Source organism: Cervus canadensis, chromosome 13 (assembly GCF_019320065.1).
Source record: "Cervus canadensis isolate Bull #8, Minnesota chromosome 13, ASM1932006v1, whole genome shotgun sequence".
Lineage (NCBI taxonomy): Eukaryota > Metazoa > Chordata > Mammalia > Artiodactyla > Cervidae > Cervus > Cervus canadensis.
Window position 1 is genome coordinate 37,984,000 of NC_057398.1, and position 26,873 is coordinate 38,010,872.

Here is a 26,873-nt window from a genome sequence, read left to right on the forward strand (position 1 = left end):
GTTGCCATCGCCAGACTCAGGAACCTGGAGACGGCAGGTCTCACCGGCAGAGGTCTCGGTCCTTTACCCTCTTCCTCCTCACCCCACCCCCCACCGTGGGTTGTCCACCACGCAGTGCCCACCCTGACACCCAGCAGTCAACGCAGACCTCCTCGCCCCCCACGTCCCCAGGCCCCACGGAAAGCTTTGCCCTGGCCTGGCTTCTGACTTGGGCCCCCGAACCCAGTGCATGAGGCGTGTTTTGGGTTTGATGAGTTTCACAAGCAGGTGCTTGTGTTCTCTTCGCAAGGGGGGTTTTTGTGTTTTGACAGTTTCAAGCCTTTTTCCATGAGCTGTCAGGCTCAGTGTCTCATTGAAACCCGCGTTTGCTTTCTTGACATTTTTCTAGTATTCGAGTTTCCATTGCTGTCAGTTTATTTTTTTCTTCAAACCTCCATGATAGCAGTTTTGTCGCACACATACAAAAAAAAAGAGAGAGAGAGAGAGAAAAGACAAAAAGCACCTTCTCTTAAAAAGTCAGACCTACCAGGAACTGAGCCTGGGCCTCAGTGGCGTCCACCCTGTTTGGTGCCATTTCTGGCGCGCTGGCTTCCGGTGCGTCCTTGGGGGTCTGATTCCCAGGGAAGGAGGTGACGCAGGGTGCAAGACGTGGGTGTGCTCAGCAGGGTGGATGCAGTGGGAGCTGGAGGGGTGCAGGAGTCTTTGTGCGCTTGTCCGCTCCTTTGTGTATCCACCGTGCACCTCCTAGTGGCCCTGTGCTGGGTCCGGCAAGTGCCCTCCCAAGCTTTCTGACCAGCTCAAGCAGAGTGGGAATAGTCTGGCCTCAGTCCTCCTGGTCTCAGAACTCCAGGGCTCGGGGAGCCCCAGGTGTGGTTAGCAGTGATCTGGACAGGTGCCTGTTTGATGCTCACCCCCATCCCTGAATGGATTTGACTTGGTGGCCTCTGTCCTCAGGGGCAGGCATCTCCATCAGTACACGTGTGTTCTCATCTTATTCCTCCCAGAGGCCTGTTATACCCATTTCTCAGATGAGAAAGCTGAGGCACAGGAAGAGGAAGAAGCTTGTCTAAGGCCACTTGGTTAATGAGCAGTATGGCCGACCAGGATTTTGCTGGTGGTGCTGGTTAGGTTTTTGCATAAAGGGTACCCTGGCACTGTTGACACCCGCTGGGATCTTTCTTTGCTGTGGGGATTGTCTTGTGTGTTACAGGATGCCAGGCAGTCCTGGTCTGTAGATCCACCAGATACTGGCAGCACCTCCCGTCTGTGACAGCCAGCAATGTCTCCAGGTACTGCCACACGTGTCCTGGAGGGGAAACGTCTCTCCTGGTTGAAAAACACTGGGTGAAAGTCTTTTAACCCTTCATTTAGAAAGACACTGTCATCATTACTTTATCTGTTACTTCAGGCGGTTTTAAGTTGGAAACATTGCTTCGTTTGTTTTGAAACAACTTCAAACATACAGAAAAGTATGGTGAACCTATTTTTCCTGAACTATTTTGAGAGTAAGTTACTGACTTCATGCTTTTTCACCCCTGAATACCTGAGTGTGTATTTCACACAATTGCAGTGAAATCGTCAACATCAGAGAATTTGCTTTGCTGTATCACCACCAGCTAGTTCTCAGACCCCAGTCAAGTTTCTTCGTGCATTGCTAACAGTACCTTGAATGCAGTCCAGCCTCCCCTGTTGCATTTGGCCACTGTGTCTTGTGTCCCCTCTAGTCTGAGTTTCTCCCTCCCGGTCCTGACCTTGCCATTTTGGAAGATTCCACCAGTGATTCTGTGGCTGCCCCTCACCCCAGGTTTGCCTGACTCTGGAGTGAGGTATCCACCCATCCCCACCCCCCGCCAGGTTTCCCTTTGTCTCTTCCCCTGCATGTTCACCATAAGCCCTGGATTAGCGTGGTGTCTGCCAGCCTTCTCCAGCATGCAGTCCTCTTTCCTCTGTGGTCATCGCTAAGGTGAGGGGAGGTACTCTGAGGCTCTGTGAGTAATGGTGTGTCATCAGCCTTTCCTCCGTTTCTGTATGTTTGTCTGTCTGGATGTGTGATTCCTTTCTTACTCTGCCGTCGTTGTTGCTTAATTTGATGTTCAAATTGTCCCGGGTGATGCCAGTGAGGGCCCCTTCAAGCTGGCTCTGTGTCCTTTTGGTTCTATCTTTCTGTGTTTGGAACTCATCTCTTTTTTAAATCTGTTTTTTTTTTTTTAATTGAAGGAATTTTTTTTTTTTTCCTTTTTTTTGGCTGGGCCATGCAGTTTGTGGGATCTTAGTTCTCTGACCAAGGATCAAACCCCAGCCCTTGGCAGTCAGAGTGCTGAGTCCCAACCACTGGACCGCCAGGGGGTTCCCTGGAGCACTCCATTACCGTGTTCCCAGCTTAGCTTGTAATAATTCCCTGCCCCTTCCTGGATTGGAATCTAAGGCTGCCTGTTGCCAAACTGCTTCCTTGGGTCTGTTCCACTTCCCACAGCAGCCAGAACCCCAGGCCAGAGAGGGGACGGAACTGACAGCAGAGAGCAACAGGGATGGAAAGGATGGATAACTTGGGTGTCAGAACCCACGAGCTTGGCTTGAGCAGCCCTCAGATCAGCTCTGGGAAACCAAGCACTTCTCTTTGGGGACGGAGGGAGCTGCCGATGCCCAGTTTGTCGCTGGATTTGTGTCCTGGGACGCTGGACACATTTGTGAGAAGATTGCGATTATTCCAAAAAAGCAAGGTTACCAATGAATGAAGACAGGGAACTGAAGCAAAATTTTTGAGGGAGAAAGCACTTATGAAATCTGACCTCTACAGTTGGCACCGTTCATTCTAGGTCTTTTAAAGAACATAGGCAGGTTGTAACACGGCTGTAGGCTGAGGTTGATGCCATCTGGATGCTGCCTTTTCACCTTGACATTATTTTATGCTGGTTTCTGAGAGACAGTATTGAAAGCTGGTTTTCTTCTCGGTGTGGTGGACTGTCAAGCCACGGGAGTATCCTGGGGCCCCTTAGGTGCTATGGAGCATTCTAGCCACCTTCCTTTTTGTTTATTTTCCTTCCCTTTTTAATGTTTTAATTTAAAAAGTCTAAACAGACTTCATTTTAAAGAAAAGTTTTAGACTTACAGAAAATTTGAGAAGTTAGTGGAAATATAGCCCACACCCAATTTCCTCTATTATAAACATCTTATTCTACTGCAGTACATTTGTCACAATAAAAGCAATACTGATACACTACTATTATCTGAAGCCCATAGTCTGTTCAGATCTACTTAGCTTTGCCTAACATGCTTCTACTGCTCCAGGATCCCACCTAGGATCCCACTTTACATTTGTGCCTTAGGCTTCTCTGGCCTCTGACAGTTTCTGGCGTTCCTAGCTTTTGATGACCTTGGCAGTTTTGAAGAGTGCTGGTCAGTTAAGTTATAGGATGATCCTCTGTTGGAATTGGTCTAGGGTTTTTGTCCTGATTAGACTGGAGTCATGGGTTTGGAGGAGGAAGACCATATGAGTTCAGTGTCATTTTCATCACAACCTATCAAGAGTATGTGCTCTCAAATTAAAACTTGGAAACAATTTTTTTGTTTAGTAGATGGGATAGACCTCCAGTGTCCCTAGCCACAAGGGACTAGTTCCACCGAGAAGTGAATGGTGGGGACTCAATTTTGAAGACTTTTGGGGAAAGGGAAAATTGGCTTTCTGTTAACTGGCAAAATGTCCCAGTGGGACTCTGTTTATGTTGAAATGTGTTATGTTTTGTATGTACACATATGTGGACCAGAGGGCTTCCCTGGGGGCTAAGATGGTAAAGAACCCACCTTCAATGCGGGAGACCTGGGTTCCATCCCTGGGTCGGGAAGGTCCCCTGGAGAAGGGAATGTCTACCCACTCCAGTGTTCTTGCCTGCAGAATTCCATGGACAGAGGAGCCTGGTGGACTGGGCTGTATAGTCCATGTGCTCACAAAGAGTCGGACATGACTGAGTGACTAATATTTTCACATTTTCATATACGGACCAGAGTCTCTGCTGACTTTATAAATTAAGAAACGATGGCTGATGAAATCTTGATTTTTGTTAACTTATCCCAATAAAGCCCACAGAAACTCAAAAAAATAAGAGAGAATATACTCTCAACATTATTGATTCCTGGGCACCTTCTCTTCTGAGATCTCATTTAATCTTCATAAAAACCCTCCGAAGGGGCATGATCTTGCCCTTTTTCCATATGAGAGAACTAAGACTGGGAGAGGGGAAGGATTGTGCTGGGGTTACACGGCTAGGCAGGCCTCCGATGCAGGACTACTAAGCCGCTTCCTTGTTTGGCATCTGGCGCTTTTTCAGTTTTTTGCTTATTGTAGGCTCCACTGCCGTGCACAGCCTGGTTACTTTCCTTTGAGTTATTTCCTGAGAGTGTGTCCCTGAAGAGGGATTACTAAGTCAAAGTGTGTGAAGTTTTCACTGCCAGATGGTTCTTGAGAAAGAGGGAAGCAGTTCACAGGGCATGAGCAGCTGTGTTCCTGTTTACCCACATCCTCTCCAGGACTGTGTTTTATCATTTTTGTTTATTCTGTTTTGTTACTTTGTCACATACTTTCTCCCCTCAATGACTCCCTGCCAAATGACAGTTGGCTGTTTGCAGAACTCAAAAATAACTCTCAAAGGATAAAGATTTGGCTTCTCTGACTTCATTTAAAAGAATGTGCCTCAGGCCGGACAACACTTCTCAAAATGCTGGCTCGGGCACTGGACAGTGGCCACCTCGTGGGAGAGAGCCACGAGCCTCCTAAGGTGACTGCTCTGCTGGGAACAGCAGTTCCCAGATTTGTTTGTTAACTCAGTAATCAACCATTGTGTCATTTTACACATGTTTCTCTTGACCATGATTCTGGTCCATTTCCCCTTTAGACACTTTACCTGCGGATGGTCATTTAAAATGGACATGGAAGATTGTCCCCCAGAGTGACCTGGTGTCTACACAGCAGGTTCAAATTGCCCATTGTGTTGTTTTATTGTGGCTGGTTGGCCCCCAGTGTGCATTTCTGCTAGGATTTGAGGAGGTTGGTTCCCCAGAGCAGCTGAGGTCAGACAGAGGTACAGAGGTGACTCAGCTGGCTGGCCTCTTCATATGCGAGTTCTCTGGCCAGGTGTCCACACCTAAAGGCAACAAAAGTCAAGACCCTGTAGGTGGTCCCCTTGGGAGTGTAAGGGGCTGTGCGCTCCCAGAGCACTCAGCGCCTGGGAGCTGACTCACCCTGGTGTAAACATGTCTCCGGGTACCACCTCTAGCTTTTCCAGTTTTCCATCTGGCTGTGGTTAAGGGTCAACATATACTTGGCCTTGACCTGACGCCCTGTTTAATTCGAGAGAGAAGTTGGAGAGGAGGGTGGGGTTTAGGGTGAGAAGTTGAAGGTTGTGCCCTGAGGATCACTGTGGCCGGAGCCCACCAGGTGTGTCCCGAGCCCACACTATCGGAAGTGTGATGACCAGTGAGACTGGTCACGTGGGCTGTTTTGGGCGCATGTGATGGAAGGCCAAATTCACGCTGGCCGGAGCCTAAAGGGCTCTTCGGCCATCTGGCTTTAGGCATGTCTGACGCAGGGGCTCAGAAAGGATCCTCAGGACCCACCACCCTCTCTCTATCACCATGAGATCCTCCTGTGTGGAGGATCCTCCTGAGTTTCACATGTTGCTCTGGGGGGCTCTGGCCTCTTCTGCCCCTGGTGGCAGCAGCCACAGACCAGCTTCTGACCCTGCCAGAGCCTCTTCGGCTCCAGCTGGGGTGCGCGCTGGTCCCGAACCACTCCTGTGGGTGTGTGGGAGTGCGTGGATGGGGTCCGGAGTGCTGAGGGGCTTGGTGGCTGGGAGAGAGATGACTGCCCTGTTCTCTGGCTGTCCGGGAAGCGAGGCCCTGTGCCCCGGGCCTGAAACCCATCCACTGTTCTCCAGAGTGAGGTCTGAGGAAGGACCAGCTTCCACCCTGGGGGCAGTGGAGGGGGCACGTGCCCGCAGTGGGGTGGGGCAGGGCCAGGCAGCTGCCAGATGCCCCTTGGTGAAGTGACTGCTCTTTTTCTCCTTGCAGATTCCAAGCCGGGGAGGAACCCGATAGTAAGTAGCCTTTCCCTTGCCCCCACCCCAGCTTTGTGCCCCTACATATGACTCCTCCTCCATCAGAGCTGCTGGTTCTGACAGTGACTGGGTGGGTCCTTTCCCTCCCACGGCCCAGGTGCAGGTTCCCCTGCAAGTTCAGGCTGGGTCTGCCCCACGCAGGGAGCTCTGAACGCGGTGGGGCCTCAGCCAGGCCCTGGCGGGGGATGAGCAACCCCACCCCCACGGCAGCCTCGGCTCCTGGCTCATCCTGCTGGGGACTTCCAGAAGGGCCGGCCAGACGGCAGGTCTGGTTTTGACCATTCGGGTGCCTGGTGTGGTCTGAGGGCAGGCTGGGTTCATTTTCCCCTCTGTGAGTCTCATCCTCAAAGCTGGGATGTCAAGTCAGTAGCACAAACTTTTGAAACTTTAGCTAGCATGTATGGAGCACTTCCCAGGTGGCAGAGTGGTAAAGAATCCGCCTGCAATGCAAGAGATGGAGGTTTGATCCCTGGGTCGGGAAGATCCCCTGGAGGAGGAAATGGCAACCTACTCTAGTACTCATGCCTGGAGAATCCCATGGACAGAGGAGCCTGGCGGGCTACACTTCATGGGGTCGTAAAAAGTCAGACGTGACTCAGCACATGTGTGTGCATGGAGCACTTACCGTGAGCTCGGCATCTGGTTTTGTGTTTCTCCAAGCTGTTCCGGTTTGTCCTGGCAACACACTGAGGTTGGTACTGTTGTCCGAGAGGAAACAGAGGCCCAGACAGGAAAGGTGATTCCACAGTTGGAAAATAGATCAGCCGGGATTTGAGGGCTGTTGTGTGTGACTCCAAAGCAGGTGCTCTGAGCTGTTACCCTGAGCTGACTCCTAGCAAGGCCATCTTCACCCGCCTTTTATGACGCGCTTGCTGTGCAAGGCACTGGGCCAGGGGCTTTGCACATGTTACCACCGATCCTGCAGCCATCCTGCATGGGGCGTGTACACCAGGTCCTTGCCAGGCTTCGCTTGGGGCCCTGCTCTGTGCTGGCCTCTCAGGGGCAACGCAGGGACCAGTGTAGGGGCTTGGGGAGAGGAGCGGCACTGCTTTCCACAGCTGAGAGGGGACAGGATGAAACATACCATATGACCAGTTCTCAGGTATGTATGGTTTGCCCACTTGCCCCCCACTTACCAGTTCTTCTATTCCTTTCTTTTTTTAAAATAGTATTTTTAAAGTTTATTTATTTGGCTGCGCTGGGTCTTTGTTGTTACGTATGGGCTTTTTCTCGTTGCAGTGAGCAAGGGCTAATCTCTAGTTGTGGTGCATGGGCTTCTCTTTGCAGTGGCTTCTCTTGTTTCAGAGCACGGGCTCTAGAGCGCACAGTCTTAAGGAGTTGTGGTGCCTGGACTTGGTTGCTCTGTGGCATGTGCAGTCTTCCCGGACCAGGGACTGAACCTGTGTCCCCTGCATTGACAGGCGATTCTTTACCACAGAGTCACCAGGGAAGCCTCCACTGTCTATTTTTAAACATAATAGATGGAGCCACACTATAGGTTCAATTTCAAATCATGGGAGATCACATTCAAACATGCTTGGGTCAGATGAGTTGCTGTTATGATATCAAGAAGTTTCATGAAAAAGGTATTTAATGATTTGTAAGATACGAACAAAGCTAGTGGAGATGATGGGATTCCAGTTGAGCTATTTTAAATCCTAAAAGATGATGCTGTGAAAGCGCTGCACTCAATATGCCAGCAAGTTTGGAAAACTCAGCAGTGGCCACAGGATTGGAAAAGGTCAGTTTTCATTCCAATCCCAAAGGAAGGCAATGCCAAAGAATGTTCAGACTACCACACAATTGCACTCATCTCACACGGTAACAAAGTAATGCTCAAAATTCTCCAAGCTAGATTTCAACAGTACATGAACCAAGAACTTCCAGATGTTCAAGCTGGATTTAAAAAAGACAGAGAAACCAGAGATCAAATTGCCAACATCTGTTGGATCATAGAAAAACCAAGAATTGCTTCTTGGCCTTTTGGCTAAGATCAAGTGTAGAAAAACCAAGAGAATTCCCGAAAACCATCTACTTCTGCTTTATTGACTATGTCAAAGCCTTTGACCATGAAGATCACAACAAACTGGAAAATTCTTAAAGATGGGAATACCAGACCACCTTACTTGTCTCTTGAGAAACCTTACGCAGGTCAAGAAGCAACAGTTAGAACTGGACATGGAACAACAGACTGATTCCAAATTGGGAAAGGAGTACATCAAGGCTGTTTATTGTCACCCTGCTTATTTAACTTAATGTGCAGAGTACATCATGTGAAATGCTGGGCTGGATGAAGCACAAGCAGGAATCAAGATTGCTGGGAGAAATATCAATAATCCCTGATATGCAGATGATACCACCCTTATGACAGAAAGTGAAGAGGAACTAAAGAGCCTCTTGATGAAGATGAAAGAGGAGAGTGAAAAAGCTGGCTTAAAACTCAACATTCAAAAAACTAAGATCATGGCATCCGGTCCCATAACTTCATGGGAAATAGATGGGGAAACAATGGAAACAGTGACAGACTTTATTTTCTTAGGCTCCAGAATCACTGTAGATGGTGACTGCAGCCATGAAATTAAGAGATGCTTCTTGGAAGAAAGGCTATGACAAACCTACATAGCATATTAAAAAGCAGAGGCATTACTTTGCTGGCAAAGGTCCCTCTACTCAAAGCTATGGTTTTTCCAGTAGTCTTGTATGAGTGGTAGAGTTGGACCGTAAAGAAGGCTAATCACCAAAGAACTGATGCTTTTGAGCTGTGGTGTTGGAGAAGATTCTTGAGAGTCCCTTGGACTGCAAGGAGATCAAACCAGTCCATCCTAAAGAAAATCAATCTTGAATATTCATTGGAAGTACTGATGCTGAAGCTCCAATTCTTTGGCCACTTGATGCGAAGAGCCAATTCATTAGAGAAGATCCTGATGCTGGGAAAGATTGAAGGCAGGAGGAGAAGGGGACAACAGAGGGTGAGATGGTTAGATGACATCACCGACTCAATGGACATGAGTTTGAGCAAGCTCCAGGAGATGCTGAATGGCAGGGAAGCCTGGCGTGAGGCAGTCCGTGGGGTCACAAAGAGTCATATAAAACTGAGCGACTGAACAACAACAGCAAAGATAATCAAATATATTTTGGCCACATGGTCCAGTTCGTAAATAATAACTTCTTTAAGACTACCATCTTTTAGACTTCAAATTTTTTTAAAAGAATATGAAGGATTATGTAACTATATTTTTGGAATTATTCAAACTCATTCCCTTTCGAAGCCTGAAGGTAAACGGTATTTATGTCAGAACATTTCATGAGACCACTTCTTCTTGGCACTTACAGAACGGTCAAAACCGAAACCAACATTTTCCTGAAACATATCTGTTTTTAGGACATTAGTGTGATCATAAAAGACTGCTGTCCCAGGAGCAGGGGAGTTGGGGTGGGCCTGGAGCTGACACTTGTAGACTGAGCAAACATGTATGGATTCCAAAGGGAGACACTGGGGTTCCAGTATTGGCCAGACAGTTACTAACTAACCCTGAGCAAGTTACTTGACTCTTCTGTGCCTCAGTTTCTTTATCTGTAAAATGGGGAGATATTAACCACCTTGTAGACTAGTTGGGCTTCCCATGGGGTGCTAGTGGTAAAGAACCCACCTGTCAATGCAGGAGACATAAGAGACTCAGGTTCCATCCCTAGGTCAGGAAGATCCCCTGGAGGAGGGCTTGGCAACTCATTCCAGTATTCTTGCCTGGAGAATCCTATGGATAGAAGAGCCTGGTGGGCTACAGTCCTTAGGGTCACAGAGTCAGACACAACTGAAGTGACTTAGCATGCACTCATGCAGAGTGGTTGTTAAGGATTAGCACGTGTTGAGGACCACATACATGGTACGCATTGTATGTGATGCTCCACTATCCTTATTTAGTGCCAGTTAAAAACGACATGCCTTCACAGGGTCCCATGTGCAGGAACATCAGGTCATCCATGCTGAGAAGCCCAGGGTAGCACATGGTGGCTTTGAAGCAGAGAGGGAGACTCGCTGGGGTCTATGGAGATGAAGAAACAGGGGTTCCCCAGCGCAGAGACTGGGGGAGGTTGGGGTATCCTGCCTCAGCACCATTTCCTCTGCCCACTGCAGCTGACCAAGAGCATATCAGTGGCAGACCCAGGCAATGAGGAGCAGGGTTTACTGAGCCGCCCAGCTGTGGAGACCTGCCTGGAGAGCCTGCGGCTGCTGGAGGCCAGCCCAGTCAGCAACCCCCCATCCCCCACAGACCTACCTGAACCCCGAGGGACCATGGAGCACACCAACAACAGGATTGGTGAGTCGGCCTGTTTGGGGGGTCCTGGAGTGCTGAGGGGGCAGCGGAAGATGGACCCTGAGCCCCTAACAAGGGACCAGAGACCCTGGGGATGGAAAGCTCAGCAAGGAAGAGGCAGGGGCTCCCCCACCAGCTTTTATAAGTAGGAGATGCTTTTCATGAAGGAGTTAAGCCATTCTCAGGGGTATCTACAGCTTGCTCCGCCTCTTCATCCCAATTTAAATTTCTGTAAACTAGAGGAGCCTGGCGGGCTACAGCCCATGGGGTTGTAAGATTCAGATATGACTTAGCGACTAAACCACCACCACCAAACCAAGGATAGTCAATAGTTCTGACTTCCCAGGGTCATTGTGAGAATTTATGAAATGATGTTTGCACCACCAGAGGGTGGGTGCGGGGCTCCCTTTGCCTGGTGTCTGCTCTTATTAGAGGGGAAGTAAACACCATCCAGCCCCCAGCACAGGGCCCTTAAGACGGGTGGAGGGAGATGTCAGGAGAGAGGTCAGCCAACAGCTGCCGCTTGGCTGATGTGTTCACATTTGGGCACTGCGCTCTGGTCACCTCTCCTGAGGATCGAGTCAGTCCCTCCGTTTTACAATTGGAGAAACATCGGTTCAGCAGGAAGAAGTGATTTCCCCTGGTGCCCCGAACTGCAGCCTCCCTCCAGCCAAGGCGAACCTTCCACTCTCGAGTCTCCTTCCTCCTCCTCCCCTCACCCTGGTACATCAAGAGCACTTCTACCAAAATGGATACTTGCCCATATTATACCCCTGCTTGAAGCCCTCCAAGGAGTCCCTGCTCCCTGCAGTGTGAATTCCAGGCTGCTTTTTCTCCTCCCTACCAGGCTTGCCTGCCTCCCAACCCCGCAGTTCTGCTCCTCCTGCTCAGTGGCAGTTTTCTATTTTTGGAGCCCTCTCTCACATCTGAGCTTCTCCGTGGGACCTTCTTCCTCACCTGGAATAGTCAACTTCACCTCCTTGAATCTAGTCAATTCTTTTCATTTTAGACCACACCCCTTAGCCTGTGGGATCTTAGTTCCCTGGCCAAGGATCGAACCCATGCCCCTTGCAGGGGGAGTGAGGAATCTTAATTACTGGACTGCCAGGGGAAGTCTTAAATAAATTCCTGATGTCCCAGGACCTTGCATATTTGCCTCCTCCTCCAGGAAGCCTTCTCTGCCCTCTCCACTCTCCTGTCTAGGAGACACCCCCTGGGTACCCCCAGAACCCAGGCCTCTCCACCTTGTGTCCTCAGCTCCCAGCAGTGTGACTGTGTTTTCAGCTTCCTCCCCACCCCACCTGGCTTTGAGCTCCCCGAGGGGCAAGGTCTTAATGGGATCCATCTCTGTCTTCTCTGGAGGGTTAACCATCACTGAGATCATCCCGAAGAGGCATTTGTGATTGTCCTACACAATTCTGTAGCAGGGGTTGGTGGATGGAACTCTTCAGGGCGGGAATTGCAGCTTTCAGCAAGTTTTATTGGAAAAGGATGTAATTTGGGAAATACTGCTGAAGACATCCTCTTGCTAATTTCTTAAGAAGTCCTAGTTTGAATGTTTGAGTCCTTGCTGAGCACAGTGCCTGGAACCACAGGCCTGGGGCTCTGGGAGTGTTTGGCAGGGGTGGGTAGAGGGAGGCACCAGGCTCCCAGCAGGGCTGGGGCATGGGGAGCCTGGTCTATAAGCCTGGTCTGTAAGCTTAGAGGAGGTCTTCCTGGAACATTCAGGAGATGGTGAGCCCTCTGTTCTTCTGACATCTCCCTAGAGGAATACCCCCTGGTCCAGTTCCCAAGGGGACCACACTCTGGTTACCCCTCTACCCCTGGGCACCAGGCATAGGGAACCCTTCACCACCACCCCTCTGCCCCCAACCAAGACGACTTCCTTGGATGCTGGAGCCCTGAATGGGGCAGGAAATCCAAGCAGCTTCTGGAAGACCCTCTCCCTCCCAGCTGGGGAGCGGACAGCCCTGTGGTGGTGGACAGAGCCCAGGGAATCAGGACCCGAGGAACGTGAGGGGGTGACAGCCCGGCCCCCCAGCTTTGGCTGCTTCTACCTGGACAAACACACCCCGCTTCATTCACACCCCTCCTCCTCTACGTCTGTCTGTCTGTCTCTTTCATCTCTGGCCCTCCTTGTTTCTTCTGTGTTTTCCCTCACCTCACCATCACTGGCTTCTATCTTTTGCTAGCCCTTCTGGTCAGGTTCTGCAGGCTTTAGTGGAGGGTGTGTGACTTGAAGCCGTGCTCTCTCTTTTGGGGGGTAAGGTGCTCCCAGCCTACAGCTTGTTTCATTCTTGTAACCTTCTCTCTCTCCTAGAGGTATCCAAAACAGAAAAACTAGATTATGCAATGGGGTTGAGGGTGCAGGGGCCCCAAGAATCTTTGGGGGGGTTCCTGAATCAGAGGGGTGTAACTGGGTTCCCCAGCGAGGCAGGCATCCTGAGCCCCAGCCATCCTGCACCCCACCCTAGCTCTCAAGTTCCCTCTTGATAGCTTCCCCATTCAGACTCCAGAGAGAGTTCTAGGGCTGAGGGGCTGGGAGCTGGCACCCTGCCCTGAGCTCAAGGCCATCAGAAGCTGGGCTGCTGGAGTTTACAGTTAGCTGATCTGGGTGAAAGCCAGGCTCCCTACTTCCCAGCTTCTTTTGCAGCTTATTTAGCTCCCCTGAGACTCCAAAGCCCTGGAAGCAGGAGGTCAGTGGTGGGGTGGGTAATGCCGCTAACAGGCTGGGCTGGTCATTCATCCATGCAGTTCACACAGGCAGCCCTCCTGTTTGCTAGGCAGGCACACAGCAATAAGCAATAAACACCAAGATATACCAGCCCCTGCAAAGCTGTCCAGATCTCAGGCTCTTGGCGATTATTAACAGGGTTGAGGTTTCTGTAGGATGTGGTCTGGGTTTGCCTAGACTGAAGAAGTTCCTGGGACTCAGAACTTTGAAAACTGCATCTCAGGAAAACCAAGACGTGTTGCCGCGGCCCCCTTCCCCTTCTCCCGCCCCCACAATCCCCAGATTTCTGCTTTAGGCACGTGAATAGGTGCTGAAAGGGAAGCTGGGCAGGGTGGAGTTTCTTTGGGGATTTCTACTGACTACCTGGTGACCTTGGACAGGTCATTTAACATCCCTGAGCTCCATCTGTAAATGGGGATCGTATAATCATAGGCCATCTACCTTGTGGAAGTGATGCGAAGATTCGGAGGCTAGTGTGTGGGAAACATCCAAGGCGGCATCCGGCAAGGCTAAGCTCTGCCAGTGTTCAATGGTGCTCTCGATATCAACGTCATTGTTCCCTGATTTCTCCCCACTTCTTGCTTTCTCTTCTAACCCTGTCCTCTCCTCTTCTGCCCCATCCCTGCAGAAATGTCAAGAAAATCAGGAGCACCTCCAGTCCTTAAGCCCTCAGCAGGCAACTGCTAGCTGTTTTATCTCCTTTGAACCCCAGGACACCTGTGAAGGCAGCGGGGTTTACTGTGAATCAGAGAGGCTGTATGTTCTCCCTGAGGCCACACAGCAGGAGTGGCAGAGCTAGGATGGGGACCCTCCTCTGCCTCCTGGCTTCTGTACAGCTGGGGCCCTGGTCTCCTCATCTCCCCCACCCTTTTGCCTTGCAGAGAACATCTACATCATGAAAGCTGACACCGTGATTGTGGGGACCGTGAAGGCCGAGGTGCCTGAGGGCCAAGGCCCAGCGGGGCCAGCCGGGCCCGAGCTGGAGGAGGAGCTGGAGACGGACTATGCCTCCCACTACCCGGAGCAGGAGACGGAGCCACCGCTGGGCAGCTGTGGGGACGTTATGTTCTCGGTGGAGGAAGAAGGGAAGGAGGATCCCTTGCCCACGACCGTCTCTGAGAAATGAGGGCTGGGCTGGGGCTGAGAGGGCAGCTGGGTGCCTCTGGAAGGCCACAGTGCCCCTGGTGGCACCCCGCGGGTGGCAGAGGCCTGTCTGGCCTGAAGTGAGATTCCCAGCATCCAGTGGTGGACCCAGCCTGTCTATACGGGAGGTCCCGCTGTTCTATACTTGTATCCCCACCCAGCTGCCTCCCAACCCAGACCTTGGGGAGTCTCTGCTTGTGCGGCAGAGACAACCAAGGGGCTGGATCTGAATGACCAGGAGGGCCTGGGCCCCGTGCCTTCTCCTGCTGCCAAGAAGATGCCCCAGAGTCCTGGGTATCAAACACACACACCAAGCAGAGGCTGAGGCCACGAGGCACATCTCCCCCGCCCCCAGACCCCACTTTGTCCATCACTCTGGCCTCAGGAGTGATGCCCTCCAGGCCTCACTGCTGTGCCAGCCACCCCTAGTTACTGTGAGTGGCCCTGCGGACATGGAGCCAATGCCTATACTTGTTTCTCCTGAATCAGAAGGGAAGTCAAGTAATGGGGTGTTGTCCGCTTGCCTCATCTTGGCCGCAGCCACAGTGCTGCGCTCTGTGCGGACGTGAGTCCCCAGTCTGGCCTCCAGCCCTGCCTGGGCCACTGGGACCCTCCTAGTCTTGCCAGTCTGTCAGAGTTCTGCAGTCTGTTCCACAGTGGGCCCACGGCCCAGGGCATGTCACTGTCCCCGAAGCAAGAGACATCTGGGACCCAGCTACCTGAAGATTCTCAGCAGCCATGGCGCCCTGGCCTAGACGGAGGCCCTGCCCACCCAGCTGCTGCCTGGAGAAGGGCCCTGCTCTGCTTCACCCAGGGGGCTTCCTTGCTAAATGAAGAAGGGGAACTGTGGGCCCTTCCTGGGTTCTTGCCTGCTCTGTGGGGACCATGTGCTCTGTCTTGGGTCATGAAGATACATCCTTCCCAGACCTGCCAGGTATACACAGATCCTGATGGTCCCAGGCCCAGCCTCGGGCTCCAGCCGCTCAGCGCCTGTGATGGAGACTGGGTGTATGTGCTCCGTCATGTCCGAGTCTTTGCGATCCCATGGACCCCACAAGGTGTGACACCACCAGGTTCCTCTGTCTGTGGGATTCTCCAGGCAAGACTACTGGAGTGGGTTGCCATTTCCTCCTCCAGGGGACCTTCCCCACCCAGGGATTGAACCCCCATCTCCTGCAGCTCCTGCCTTAGCAGGTGGATTCTTTACCGTTGAGCCACTTGGGAAGCCCTAAAGGCGATTTGGGTGTACATGCTCACGTGGATGTCAAAAAGCTCCCTGGTCTCACCCAGACATTCTGCCAGAAAACAAAGAACATTTTGTGGTTCAATCTGGACTTCAGGATTTTTGCGTTTCACAGTAAAGATCCAGTGCCCTGACGTGGGGCTGCGGCATCCTGCTCTCCTTGGGGCTCTCAGACTCAAGTCAACAAACAAACAGCCTTGGAAAAGGAGTGTGGGCAGATGATAAGTCTGCCGTGGCCCCGGGATGCACAGTCCGGGCAGCCTGAAGGCTGTTGGAATTACCCTCTGGAAGGCAGGCCAGGGAAAGCTGCTGTTTACTCACCAGCCCACTCAGTCTCTGGAGGAAGTTGAGGCTGGGTCAGGCATCACAAGGGTAGTTTCTGAAACCACTCAGATGTTTTGGGGAAAGTTGGAGAGACGCTGGACACTGGGAGAGACAGTTTACATCAGAACCTGATGTTTACATGGGCTGGACAACTGCCAAAATGCCCTTCGCAAGGACAGTATGGGTGCTCTGCACCCTCCCCCCACCCCCAAGGGCTCTGCAGCCATGACCTGAGGATATTGACATACGGTTCACGGAATGACAGGCTCCCTTGCTGTCACAAAACTTTGATCCTTTAAAAATTCATAAGTTCCCTTAGGAAGCAATTGCAAGGTTCAGGAAATTCTCCCTGAGATTTGAGTACGTCTGAGCGATCCCTCTCCAGTCAGGATAGGGGTTTCCCCTTTATCTCTGCCCCCAGACACCTAGGCTATCAGCCACTGGGGACAAGGAGCCTCCTGTCTGCTGGGGCAGCAGTTCCCACTGCTGGAGGTTTTTCCCTGTGGATGGAGGCAGACCATTCCTTGTGTAATGCCCCCTCCCTGGTCGGTCCAAGGCCCAGCCTTTGAGGATACTCAGAATAAAGCCCTCAGGTTCCAAGGTTCCCTTTGGGTAGGAGGGATACATGGTTTCCCCACGATCCTTTTTCCCTCTGGGCTGAACCTAGCAGTACCCCAGCTAAAGGGAGTCACTTAGTAGCAAAATGAACGCCCCAGCTTGGGGAACCCAGAGAGGACCGGGGGTGAATGTAAGCCTTGGGCTTAGAGTCAGAGCTAGGAAGGTCAGTCTGCCTCCCTGGTGTCAACAAAAAATTCATCTATCTAAGAAAGAATTGGAAGACTGTATTTGAGCCAAATGTTAGGACTATAATCTGGGAAGAGCATCTCAGAAAGCTCTGAGGACTATTCCACCCATTAGAAGTCAAGACACAGTTTAAGTTTTTTTGAGACAGAGGGCTGTACATTAAATGACATATTATTGACCGGTTTACATCATCCAGATCTAAGTGCCATTGTGGTGGGTCATGTGACCCCTTATAAGACCAAGAAGCAATGCCATGTTTTAAGGAGTTGTCTTGTTGATGCTATGAGTACATGACTGGTTGAGCTGGTGTTCCTGCTGATGAAAGTCTGGTTTGATGCATAATACAGATACACAATGTAGTGGGGGGAAGAGGGGAAGCCAGATGGCAGAGAAGAATTCTTATGTTTAAATTTCTCTTGCCTTGCCATAAAAGATGAATTTTATTTCACAGCTTGTCACACTCAGGGGCAGTCTAGGGCCTCCTCTCCACCACAGGCAGCCAGCCCGAAGCCCGGCTCTGACTGTGTCTGCCTTGGGGGCTGGAGGGAGGTGACCTCGCCCGCCCCACCTCCAGGACTCCAGCCCACACCCAGATCTCACAATCAGCCGGGCCACTGAACTAGCCGCTGCCTGTCACGTGGTCCACCTGAGAGCCAGAGAGCGTTTCCCTGCCCTGCCTGCCCAGCAACGAGGGATCCTGCCTTCACTTCTGGTCATTCTGATGTCCAGGTGGGCAGATGGACAAGGCCCCAGATGCCTAGAATTGCAATTCCCAGGCTCTGAGGAGCCAGCCCACACGTGCTCACCCCTCTTCCTGAACAGTTGTAGTCAGGGAGTGACAGTAAGTGATGTGTATTGCGGAAACTATTGCATCAAAGAAAATCCGTTGTTTCCCAAGGCCGTCCTATAGGTTGCAAGCTACTGTAAGGTTCTTAGAATCTCTAAGGTCAGGGTCAGTCCCTAAGCGAGAACAAGGGACTGAATCTCCAGAGCATCGCTCCAGCCACAAGAGCCTAAAGAAGGTGTCTTAGATGTCCTCTCTGTCTGTGGTCACTGGGACCTGATTTTAAATAAAAATCTATGCAGAGATGAGAGGTGGCTCTGATCAAAGTTCCTTGGGTACCTTCTCTCCTCCACCCATTCCTTGACCCTCCCTGTCCTCTAACATGTAGCAGTGGGGGAAGTGCAAGGTAGGAGGTGCTGGGGCCAGGATAAGTAGGGGAAGGGATTCACAGTCAGGGCCTGAGAGAAAAGCTATAATGTGTCAGTACCCTTGACTGGGCTTCCCAGGTGACTCAGTGGTAAGGAACCTGCCTGCCAATGCAGGAGACGAAAGAGAGGCAGGTTTGATCCCTGGGTCAGGAAGATCCCCTGGAGTAGGAAATGACAACCCACTCCAGTATTCTTGCCTGGAGAATCCCATGGACAGAGGAGCCTGTCGGGCTACAGTCCATGGGGTCACAAAGAGTTGGACACGACTGAACACGCACCCTTGACTGGAAGTCGAAGAGAACATATCGAAAGCGTCAAGGGAAGCTCCTTGGACCTTAGGGAGAAGGTGGCCAAGCCCACCTTGGGCTCCTACACCCCACCCCTCTGGGATCCCATAACCAGGTCAGTGAGCAAAGTCATTCTTGTGTCAGATCATGCTCTGTGCTACCTAAACCTAACCCCTAATCCGGGGACTGGCAGAAAGTCCAGAGGGCATGGTCAACTCTAGCCAGGTGGTTTGAGAGGGCTTCCTGGAGGAGGTGCCTTTTAAGTTCTACCTAAACATGACCTGCAAATATCCCAAAGAGGCAGACGGGGGATGGCAAATGCCAAGGTCCTCAGGTGGGAATCCTGGCCCCAGGGTTCAGGAAGCACACTCCCTGGTAGAGCTTAGTGATCAGGGCAGAGAGGAAAGGGAGGTAACAGGGCAGCAACCGGGTCAGATCCTGGAGGGCCTGGTGGGCCATTGTAAGGCCCTTAGATTTTATCACAAGTATGGTTAAGAACACAGTCTGCATTTCTTTCTGTTTTCCTCCTATTAGAACAATAAACATCCTGGTATTATCTCAGCCATGGGCATGAAAGGCAAACGAGGGGCCTCACAGGTTGTTTTGACCTACTTCAGAGGGAAGCCGGGGAAGGAGGCAGTAGTAGCTGGTAGCCAGGAAGCAATTGGATGTGTTTTCTCAGAAGGAGCAGAGAACTGAGACCACATTCCCGGTTAACATCGCAACAGCGGTGCACCCTTGGCTGATGTCACCGCAGGGGGAGGAGGGGGGGGTAAGGAGTCTGTCCAGGTTCCTCTTTCTCTGGGTGTCTTCCAGGAGAGGAAAAACCAAGCCAAAAGACCCTGGGGAGGCTAGAGGCGTCTGTGTTTTGGTGTGGGGCATGGGTCATCTTAGCGTGAGGCCCACCCTTTCCTCCCTAGCCCTCCAGCACTTGCCTCTGTCTCATTTCATTACTCTGGCTGCTGATACAGCAAAGGGGATGGGCCCATCAGACTTCAGCCTCCAGCCCAAAGCAGTTCCCAGCTCCTTGGCCTCTGGGAAAGCTCTCAAGGGCTTTCAGCTTCAGTTTCCTAATCTGCAAAATGGGCATAATAATTATTTTTCAAGTGGCTTAGATGGTAAAGAATCTGCTTGCAATGTGGGAGACTCAGGTTCAATCCCTGGATTGGGAAGATTCCTCTGGAGAAAGGAATGGCTACCCACTCCAATATTCTTCCCTGGAGAATTCCATGGACAGAGGAGCTTGGTGGGCTACAGTCCATGAGGTTGCAAAGAGTCAGACTCGACTGAGTGACTAACACACACACTCAAGATGGTTGTGAGCTTCACCAGTAAGACAGGTAAAGAGTTTGGTGTGGTGCTGGGCATATTTCCTGTTCAGCAAATGATATTCATCATATGCAGCATTGTATGAGCTTTAGAGATTACCCAAGACTCTACTTTCTTTACATATTTGGGCTTCATAGTGATAACTGAAAGATAAAAATTGGCTGAGTATCAGCACTCTGTTTTATGAATTGAGGGTCAGAGAGGTTAAGCCACCAACCCACTGTCACACAGCTGGGAAGTGCCAGAGCTGGAATTCAACACTTTAACTCTGGCTGCCGCTATGGTTGGGGCTATGTTCACATTACAGTTAAAATCTGGCAATATGCCCTCTGGGCCAGTTTCCTTTAGAAAGGTCAATTTTATTCCTCTTTTATGGGGAGGCAGAGACAGTTGCACTTTCCTGATGGCTCAGACAGTAAAGAATCTGCCTGCAATGCCAGAGACCTGGGTTCAATCCCTGGGTTGGAAAGAGCCCTTGGAGGAGGAAATGGCAAGCCACTCCAGTATTCTTGCTTGGGAAATCCCATGGACAGAGGAGCCTGGAGGGCTACAGTCCATGGGGTTGCAAAGAGTTGGACACTACTGAGCGACTGACACACACAGGGACAGTTGCTGAAGACTGGGTAAACCTTCCTGAGATTAAGTGGCTTTCTGATGCTTCTGCTGACCTAGCTGGAGTCTTGTTTCTTGAAGATGCTGTCCTTAAGGGTGGTCTGATTCTGAGGTCAGGGTTGACCCAAGGTTGGGACAGAAGGCTGGGAGGACAGGCAGAACAGAGAACCTGTGCTGGAGAGCTGTGTAATTGAACAGTAACCCCTTGTACCCACACTCTGCCCCATCTCAGGATCCCTGAAAGGGAGGCAGATCAAGAGCATGCCTTCCCATTTTATAGAGGGGAAAATTGAGCCCCATAGAGGTAAACAACCTGCCTACCGCCCAGTTTGGTGCTTTTTGGCGGAGACAACTTTAGCTGTTCATTGGGACTTGGTGCGGGATCTTAATCCAAATGAACAGTAATGATCACTTGATGATTTTCATTCTTTTTCTTTCTTTCTTTCTTTTCCTTTCTCCATCCATCAGTCCCTCCTTCCCTTTCTTTCTTTCCTTCTGTCTTTCTTTTTTTTTTTTTAATTGGTGTTAAAATGAAAGTAACTGTGGTAAATTACTTGGGTTCTTATTTATAAGACAGGTTTGCAAGAGCCAAAATGGTCCTCATAATCAGACGAGAATATTATAGGTAAAGGGCTTTGCAGCTTTGAGGGTATCTGGACTGTGCACAACCCTACGCTTAGAAGGACCCATGCTTGGTTTAATGCTCTGCTATCCCTGTCTGAAAAATTAATAATTTTTGAACAAGGAGCCAGTGTCTTCACTTTTCTCTCAGTCCCCAAGGTTCCATAGCCAATCCTGCATAAGGGGCAGGGAAACCGTCTGTTAGGAATTGACTCTATGCCAAAATGCTTTATATACATTACCACTTAACCTCACAGTGACTGTTCTTATAGATGAGCTGGCTGATCCCCATTTCTCAAAAGTGTTGACAGGCTAGTAACTGACCTTAACTGTCCTGGTTATCTCTTACAACATCATGAACCACTTTGAAACTTAGTGGCTTAAAATACCACCTGTTGCTTATCTTGCTCATAAGTTTGCAGTTTGACCTGGGCTTGGCAGGGGCACCTCAGCCCTGCTCACAACAGCACTAGCTGGCACGGGGAACACACTTCTGAGATGGCTGCAGGCTGCTGCTGCCTGTGGGTTCTTCTCCATGGGCCTTACCTGGAGCTGCTTGAGCTTCCTCACAGCATGGTGGCTGGGTTCCTGCAGCAAACAACTGCCAGTAGCAAGTGGAAAACTGACATGTTCATAAAATCTGGGTCCAGAAATGGGCATAGCATCACTTTTGCCAAGTAATATTTTTTAAAAAGTCTTTATTGAACTTGTTACAATGTTGCTTCTGTTGTTTCTATATTTTTTCTATTTTTTTGTTTTTTTTTGTTTTTTATTTTTGCAACAAGGCATGTGCTATCTTAGTTCCCCGACCAGGGATCGAACCCACATCCTCTGCACTGGAACATGGAGTCTTAACCACTGGACCACTAGGGAATTCACGTCACATACTATTGGTCAAGCAGTCACAGAGACTAGATTCAAAGGGAGGGAATGTCGACTCCCACACCCTGATGGGAGTTCAGAGAATTTTGAGATCTTACTATGTGCCAGGCTGTTGCTGCTGCTATTTAGTCACTCTTTGCGACCCCATGGACTGTAGCCCGCCAGGCTCCTCTGTGGGATTCTGCAGGCAAGAATACTGGAGTGGGTTGCCATTTCCTCCTCCAGAGGATCTTCCTGAAGCAGGGATCGAACCTGCATCTCCTGCACTGGCAGGCGAATTCTTTACCACTGAGCAACCACGGAAGCCCCATGTGCCAGGTACTGGGTTTAATTTGATCATTACTGTTCCCAGCATTGCCTCAAGGAAGCTAAATAACCAAATCCAAGTTTGTCTGGACTGTGGGGCTGACCTGTGCATTTAGGAATCCACGCAATCAGAATGTAGCAGGGCCAGAAGCTGTCTGACTCCAGAACATTTAAGGCTTTTGAAATAATGGTTCCCCAGATGGGAAAGCCAAGGCTGCAAGAGGTCTTACTGGACCTCCCCCTCAGGGTGGGTGCGGGGTATGGCACCTTCTAGGGCAGGAAGGGGCCCCTGGGCTGCACGGAGCCTGGTCAGGAAGTCACAGAGGGCTGTGGGCAGATTATGCAATAACAGGCTGTCTCAGGGACATTGTTTTTCACTGAGATGACACTTCACTCAGGAAATACCCACAGCCTTGGCAGGTGTCGAGGGAGGGCTCCTCACTTGTGGTGGAAGACCCCCCAGTGAATGAACATGGCAGTGAGGGACTCTCTAGGTAGACCGGGTCCTCTGGGCCACGTGCATTCGTCAGAAGTTCCCTAAGAGCTGCTCTGAGTCCCTGTGAGTTGGGCTCAGACAAAAGAGATTTAAGATGCCCCATCCTTGCCATCCAGGAAGTTGCACATTCGTTAGATAATAAAACTCAATTATTGAGGTTTCTGGGGCTATCTCATTTAAACCTCACAATGCTCTAGGAAGTGGTAACTATTATTATCCCTATTTTACAGGTGAGAAAACCAAGGCACAGAGTACTTAAGTCATTTGCCCGAGGTCAAACTTGGGCTATGGTTAGAGTCTGAGTTTTCAACCACTTGGCCATGCTGTTCCATTGTAGCTCAGCCTAGGGTTACACTGTGCTGGGGCCCCAACCCAGAGTCCCAGGCACTACAGAACACTGTTTAGACATCTTTGATGTTCAGTCGCTAACTCATGTCTGACTCTTTGTGATCCCATGGACTGCAGCCCGCCAGGCTTCCCTGTCCTTCACTGTCTCCCGGAGTTTGCTTAAATTCATGTCCATTGAGTCAGTGATGCTATCTAAACAGCTCATCCTCTGCCACCCCCTTCTCCTCCTGCCCTCAATCTTTCCCAGCATCAGTGTCTTTTCCAATGAATCAGCTCTTCATATCAGGTGGCCAAAGTATTGGAGCTTCAGCTTCAGCATCAGTCTTTTCAATGAATATTCAAGGTTGATTTCCTTTACAGTTGACTGGTTTGATCTTGCAGTCTGGGGGACTCTCAACCACCTTCTCCAGCACCACAGTTCAAAAGCATCAATTCTTCAGTGCTCAGTCTTTTTTATGGTCCAACTCCCACATCTGTACATAACTACTGGAAAAACCGTAGCTTTGACTAGACGAAACTTTGTCAGCTAAGTTATGTTTTTGCTTTTTAATACACTGTCTATGTTTGTCATAGTATCTTTAGGGCTCAGTAAACGTACAGAGAATGGAGTTTGCCTCCTGGCTTCTGTCCACCTTTCCTTTTCAAAGCCCAGCTCCAACCAGGTCATTCTCTCGCAGAGCCTTCAGTAATTCCCCAGTACCTACAGGCCAACGTCTGCCAGTCTGGCCCTCCCAGGCATGTCCTGCTGCCTGTCACAGCTCCTGTATCCAAAACCCCTGTGAAACCCAACTGTGTTCCTCCCAAGTTACCAAACATGGAGGTCACATCCCCACCAAGAAATCTCTTCTCAGCATCCCAACTCCCAAACCTCCACCCTCAACTTTCTCTTCTTCCTTCAGAAAGCCTTCCAGGACCACCCAGGACAGGGACATCTGTGTCCTTCACGTTCCCCCAGCACTGACTATGAAGAAGGTTGGAGGCCTAGTTCCAGAGGGCACATACAAAATATTTCCAGGACTTCCCTGGTGGTCCAGTGATAAAGAATCCACCTGCCAACGTGGGGAACAAGAGTTTGATCACTGAATTGGGAAGATTCCACATGCTTTGGGGCAACTAAGCCCGTGAACCACAGCTACTGAAGCCCATCCTCCCTGGAGCCTGTACTCTGCAGAAAGAGAAGCCACTACAATAAGAAACCCGCACATTGCAACTAGAGCATTGCCTGTACTTGGTGCAACTAGAGAAAGCCTATTTATTCATTTTTGTAGCCAAAAATGAATAAATAGAGAAATAAAATTTTTTCAAAGTACTGAAAATCTTAAGAAATTTCTGTATGAAAGATGAATTTGTTCATGGATTCATTCACTCAGCCCCTCATTTTGTCACTCAAGCAACAGATCTGTGCAGGGCACCTACTATGTGTCAGGAACCATGCTGAGGAATACAGTGTGGCTGGGAGGGGATGGGGATCCATGGAACTGCTCTCAAGGAGTCAAAGCCTGACTGGGGAGATGCGTCTGAGGTCAGGTGATGGCTGTGGGTGTGGTCTTTGCTGTGACGGAGGTAAACCCAGGGCTCTAATACCCACTGTGTGGTCTCTAACCCAGGTGGTGGATCTCCACTTCCTCCTCTGCAAATTGGACTAAATAAGCATCTATCCCAAAGAGAAGTTGCAAGGATTAAATTTATTCATTAGTTTGTTAAATAAATATTTATTGAGCTCAAACTGTATGCGCTGCTGGTTCCTGGGGACCCAACCTTGCCCTCATGCAGAGGGACAATAAAAAGCATATGAGAGGACTTCCCTGGTGGTTCAGTGGTTAAGAATCCACCTGCCAATGCCAGGGTCATGGGTTCGATCCCTGGTCTGAGAAGACTCCACATGCCACCGGGCAGCTAAGCCCATAGTGAAAGGCACTCAGTTGTGTCCAGCTCTCTGTGACCCCAGGGACTGTAGTCTGCCAGGTTCCTCTGTCCATCGAATTCTCCAGGCCAGAATACTGGAGTGGGTTGCCATTCCCTTCTCCAGGGGATCTTCTCAACCCAGGGATCAAATCCGATCCCTGAATTGCTAGCAGATTCTTTACAGTCTAAGCCACCAGAGAAACCCTAACGAAGCCCATGTGCCACAACTACTGAAACCTGTGCGCCCTACAGCCCGTGCTCCCCAACAAGAGGAGTCACTGCGGTGGGAAGCCTGCACGCTGCCAACTAGAAAGTAGCTCCACTCCCGCACCTCAAGAAAGCCTGTGCAGAGCACAAAGACCCAGTGTATCCAAAAATAAATATATTTAAATTTTAAAAGTGTATGAGATACGTTAGTCAGTGGTACCTGCTATAAAGACCAAAAGCTCAGTGATATGTGGGATCCCTGGTGTGGGCCAGGTATGCAGTCAGGGCTTGGGGGACTTGGCAGAAGTCGGACAAAGTCTAGAAGGTTGGAGAAATTGGGGGCATGCAAGTGAGCAGGTATGACTGGGGTGTCAGAAATGAGGGTGTTTGTGAGTCTTCAGGGGAAACTGCTCTACCCCTGCATCCAGATCACTCGGTCTCTGAGGAAGAAAGAGGTGAAGTGATGAAGATGTTTTCATAGGCAGAAATTATTATGCAAGAGCTGGGTGGGAAAGTGGAAGGGCCGGACTGGGTGGTCGGTGGGAAGTTGCAACAGCCTCGAGAGGGTTTGCAAACTGCGGTGGAATTGGGGGCCCCCAGAGGTTTCTTTTGGGTGTCAAAGGGAAGAGGGAGGGTGAGTACTTTGGGAACTTCACAGGGAAACCTTCCCCTGCACAGTGGGGGAGACCCGGGACTCCAATCTGGGGAGGCATCAAGTTCTGAGTCTATATTTACTGAGCACCAACTGTGTGGTGGACTCCCAAACCTGGGTCCTTACAAGATCCCTACAGGGGACTTACTTCCCCCTCATTGTATGTGTATCCCTAGTCACTCAGTCATGTCCAACTCTTTGCAATCCTTTGGACTATAACCCACCAGGATCCTTTGTCAGCTGTCCAGGATTTCCCAGGCAAGAATACCAGAGTGAGTTACCATTTCCTCCTCCAGGGGATCTTCCCAAGCCAGGGATCGAACCCGCGTCTCTTACATCTCCTGCACTGCAGGTGGATTCTTTACCTGCTGAGCCAGAGGGGAAGCCCCCATTCTACAATAGAAGAAATGGAGGCTCAAGGAGATGAAGCGATTTGTCCAAGGACAAGATCACATGCTGTGAGTGGTCTGAGCTAGGACTTGAACCCAGGTCTAGGGAGTAGCAAACGTGATGCCCTCTTGGGGCTTGAAATGCCACCATTCATTCCTAGGAAGTAAAGGGTCCTAGGATCCTCATTTAGGTGCATGGCTGGAGCAGGGTCACCATGAACTGTGGGTGCAGGGGCAGGAGGATGCTGCCTGGAACACAGTAGGTGCTCAGTGCTTACATGTGGTGTCTGCAGGACAGGCAGGACAGGCCTGGGGCAGGGGAATGCGGGGCTCTGGTTCCCCAGGAGTGAGGTCTTACAGACATATTTCACATCAGAGATGAATTAGAGGGGGTCACGTCACTGCCACTTACTTCAAGAAGCCCCTCGGGCCCCTCCATCTTTCTCCAAGTGTTTGGCCTCCACCCTCCCAAGTTCCTGCAGGGGTTGAGCCCACACTGAGTCACCCATGCCCAGCCCTGCTTGGCTCTGGTCAGTAGACATATACTCGTAAACATCCAAGCGAGTGAAAATTGAGAAATTGTAGCAGGGGAAAAATTACTTATTTCTTCCTCTTTTTGAATTGAGCAAGGGAAAACTTGCCGGGGAAATGAGGTCAGTGACTCGGGCATTGCTGATGAGCAGGGTCTCCTGCACTGCATCTCGCAAAGGGAGGGCTGGGTATCGGGTCAGGAAAATGGGCCCAGAACCATCCCATGTCCAGCCTGGCTGGCCCCCAGCCCTGTCACTCTCTCCTGGCTCCTTGACCATTCCTGTTCTCAGCCAAGTTCTCCCTAATGGGAAAGTTCTCGTTCATGTGTCTGACGGCATCTGGGTGGGCAGGCCCAGGTAGGATGTGCAGATGGGGGTGGGCTGATGTGCAGGAGGAATTTGTGACCCCCAGATCTTATTCCC

The 26,873-nt window shown here is 50.5% G+C and overlaps 1 protein-coding gene across 4 annotated transcripts in view; it reads left to right on the forward strand.

The window, feature by feature from the left end:
* TNFRSF8 (TNF receptor superfamily member 8) overlaps window positions 1-24,472 on the forward strand; it is a 78,550-nt gene extending 54,078 nt beyond the window's left edge. For 3 of the 4 annotated variants that reach the window (XM_043485816.1, XM_043485815.1, XM_043485817.1), the window contains 3 exons: window positions 6,064-6,089; window positions 10,246-10,429; window positions 14,042-19,312. In XM_043485816.1, coding sequence (XP_043341751.1) covers window positions 6,064-6,089; window positions 10,246-10,429; window positions 14,042-14,286 — 455 coding nt within the window. In that variant the 3' untranslated portion in view covers window positions 14,287-19,312. Of the gene's footprint in view, window positions 1-6,063; window positions 6,090-10,245; window positions 10,430-14,041; window positions 19,313-23,666 lie in introns of those variants that run through there. The other variant, XR_006272648.1, reaches the window with a different exon arrangement.
* Window positions 24,473-26,873: the final 2,401 nt, after the last annotated feature.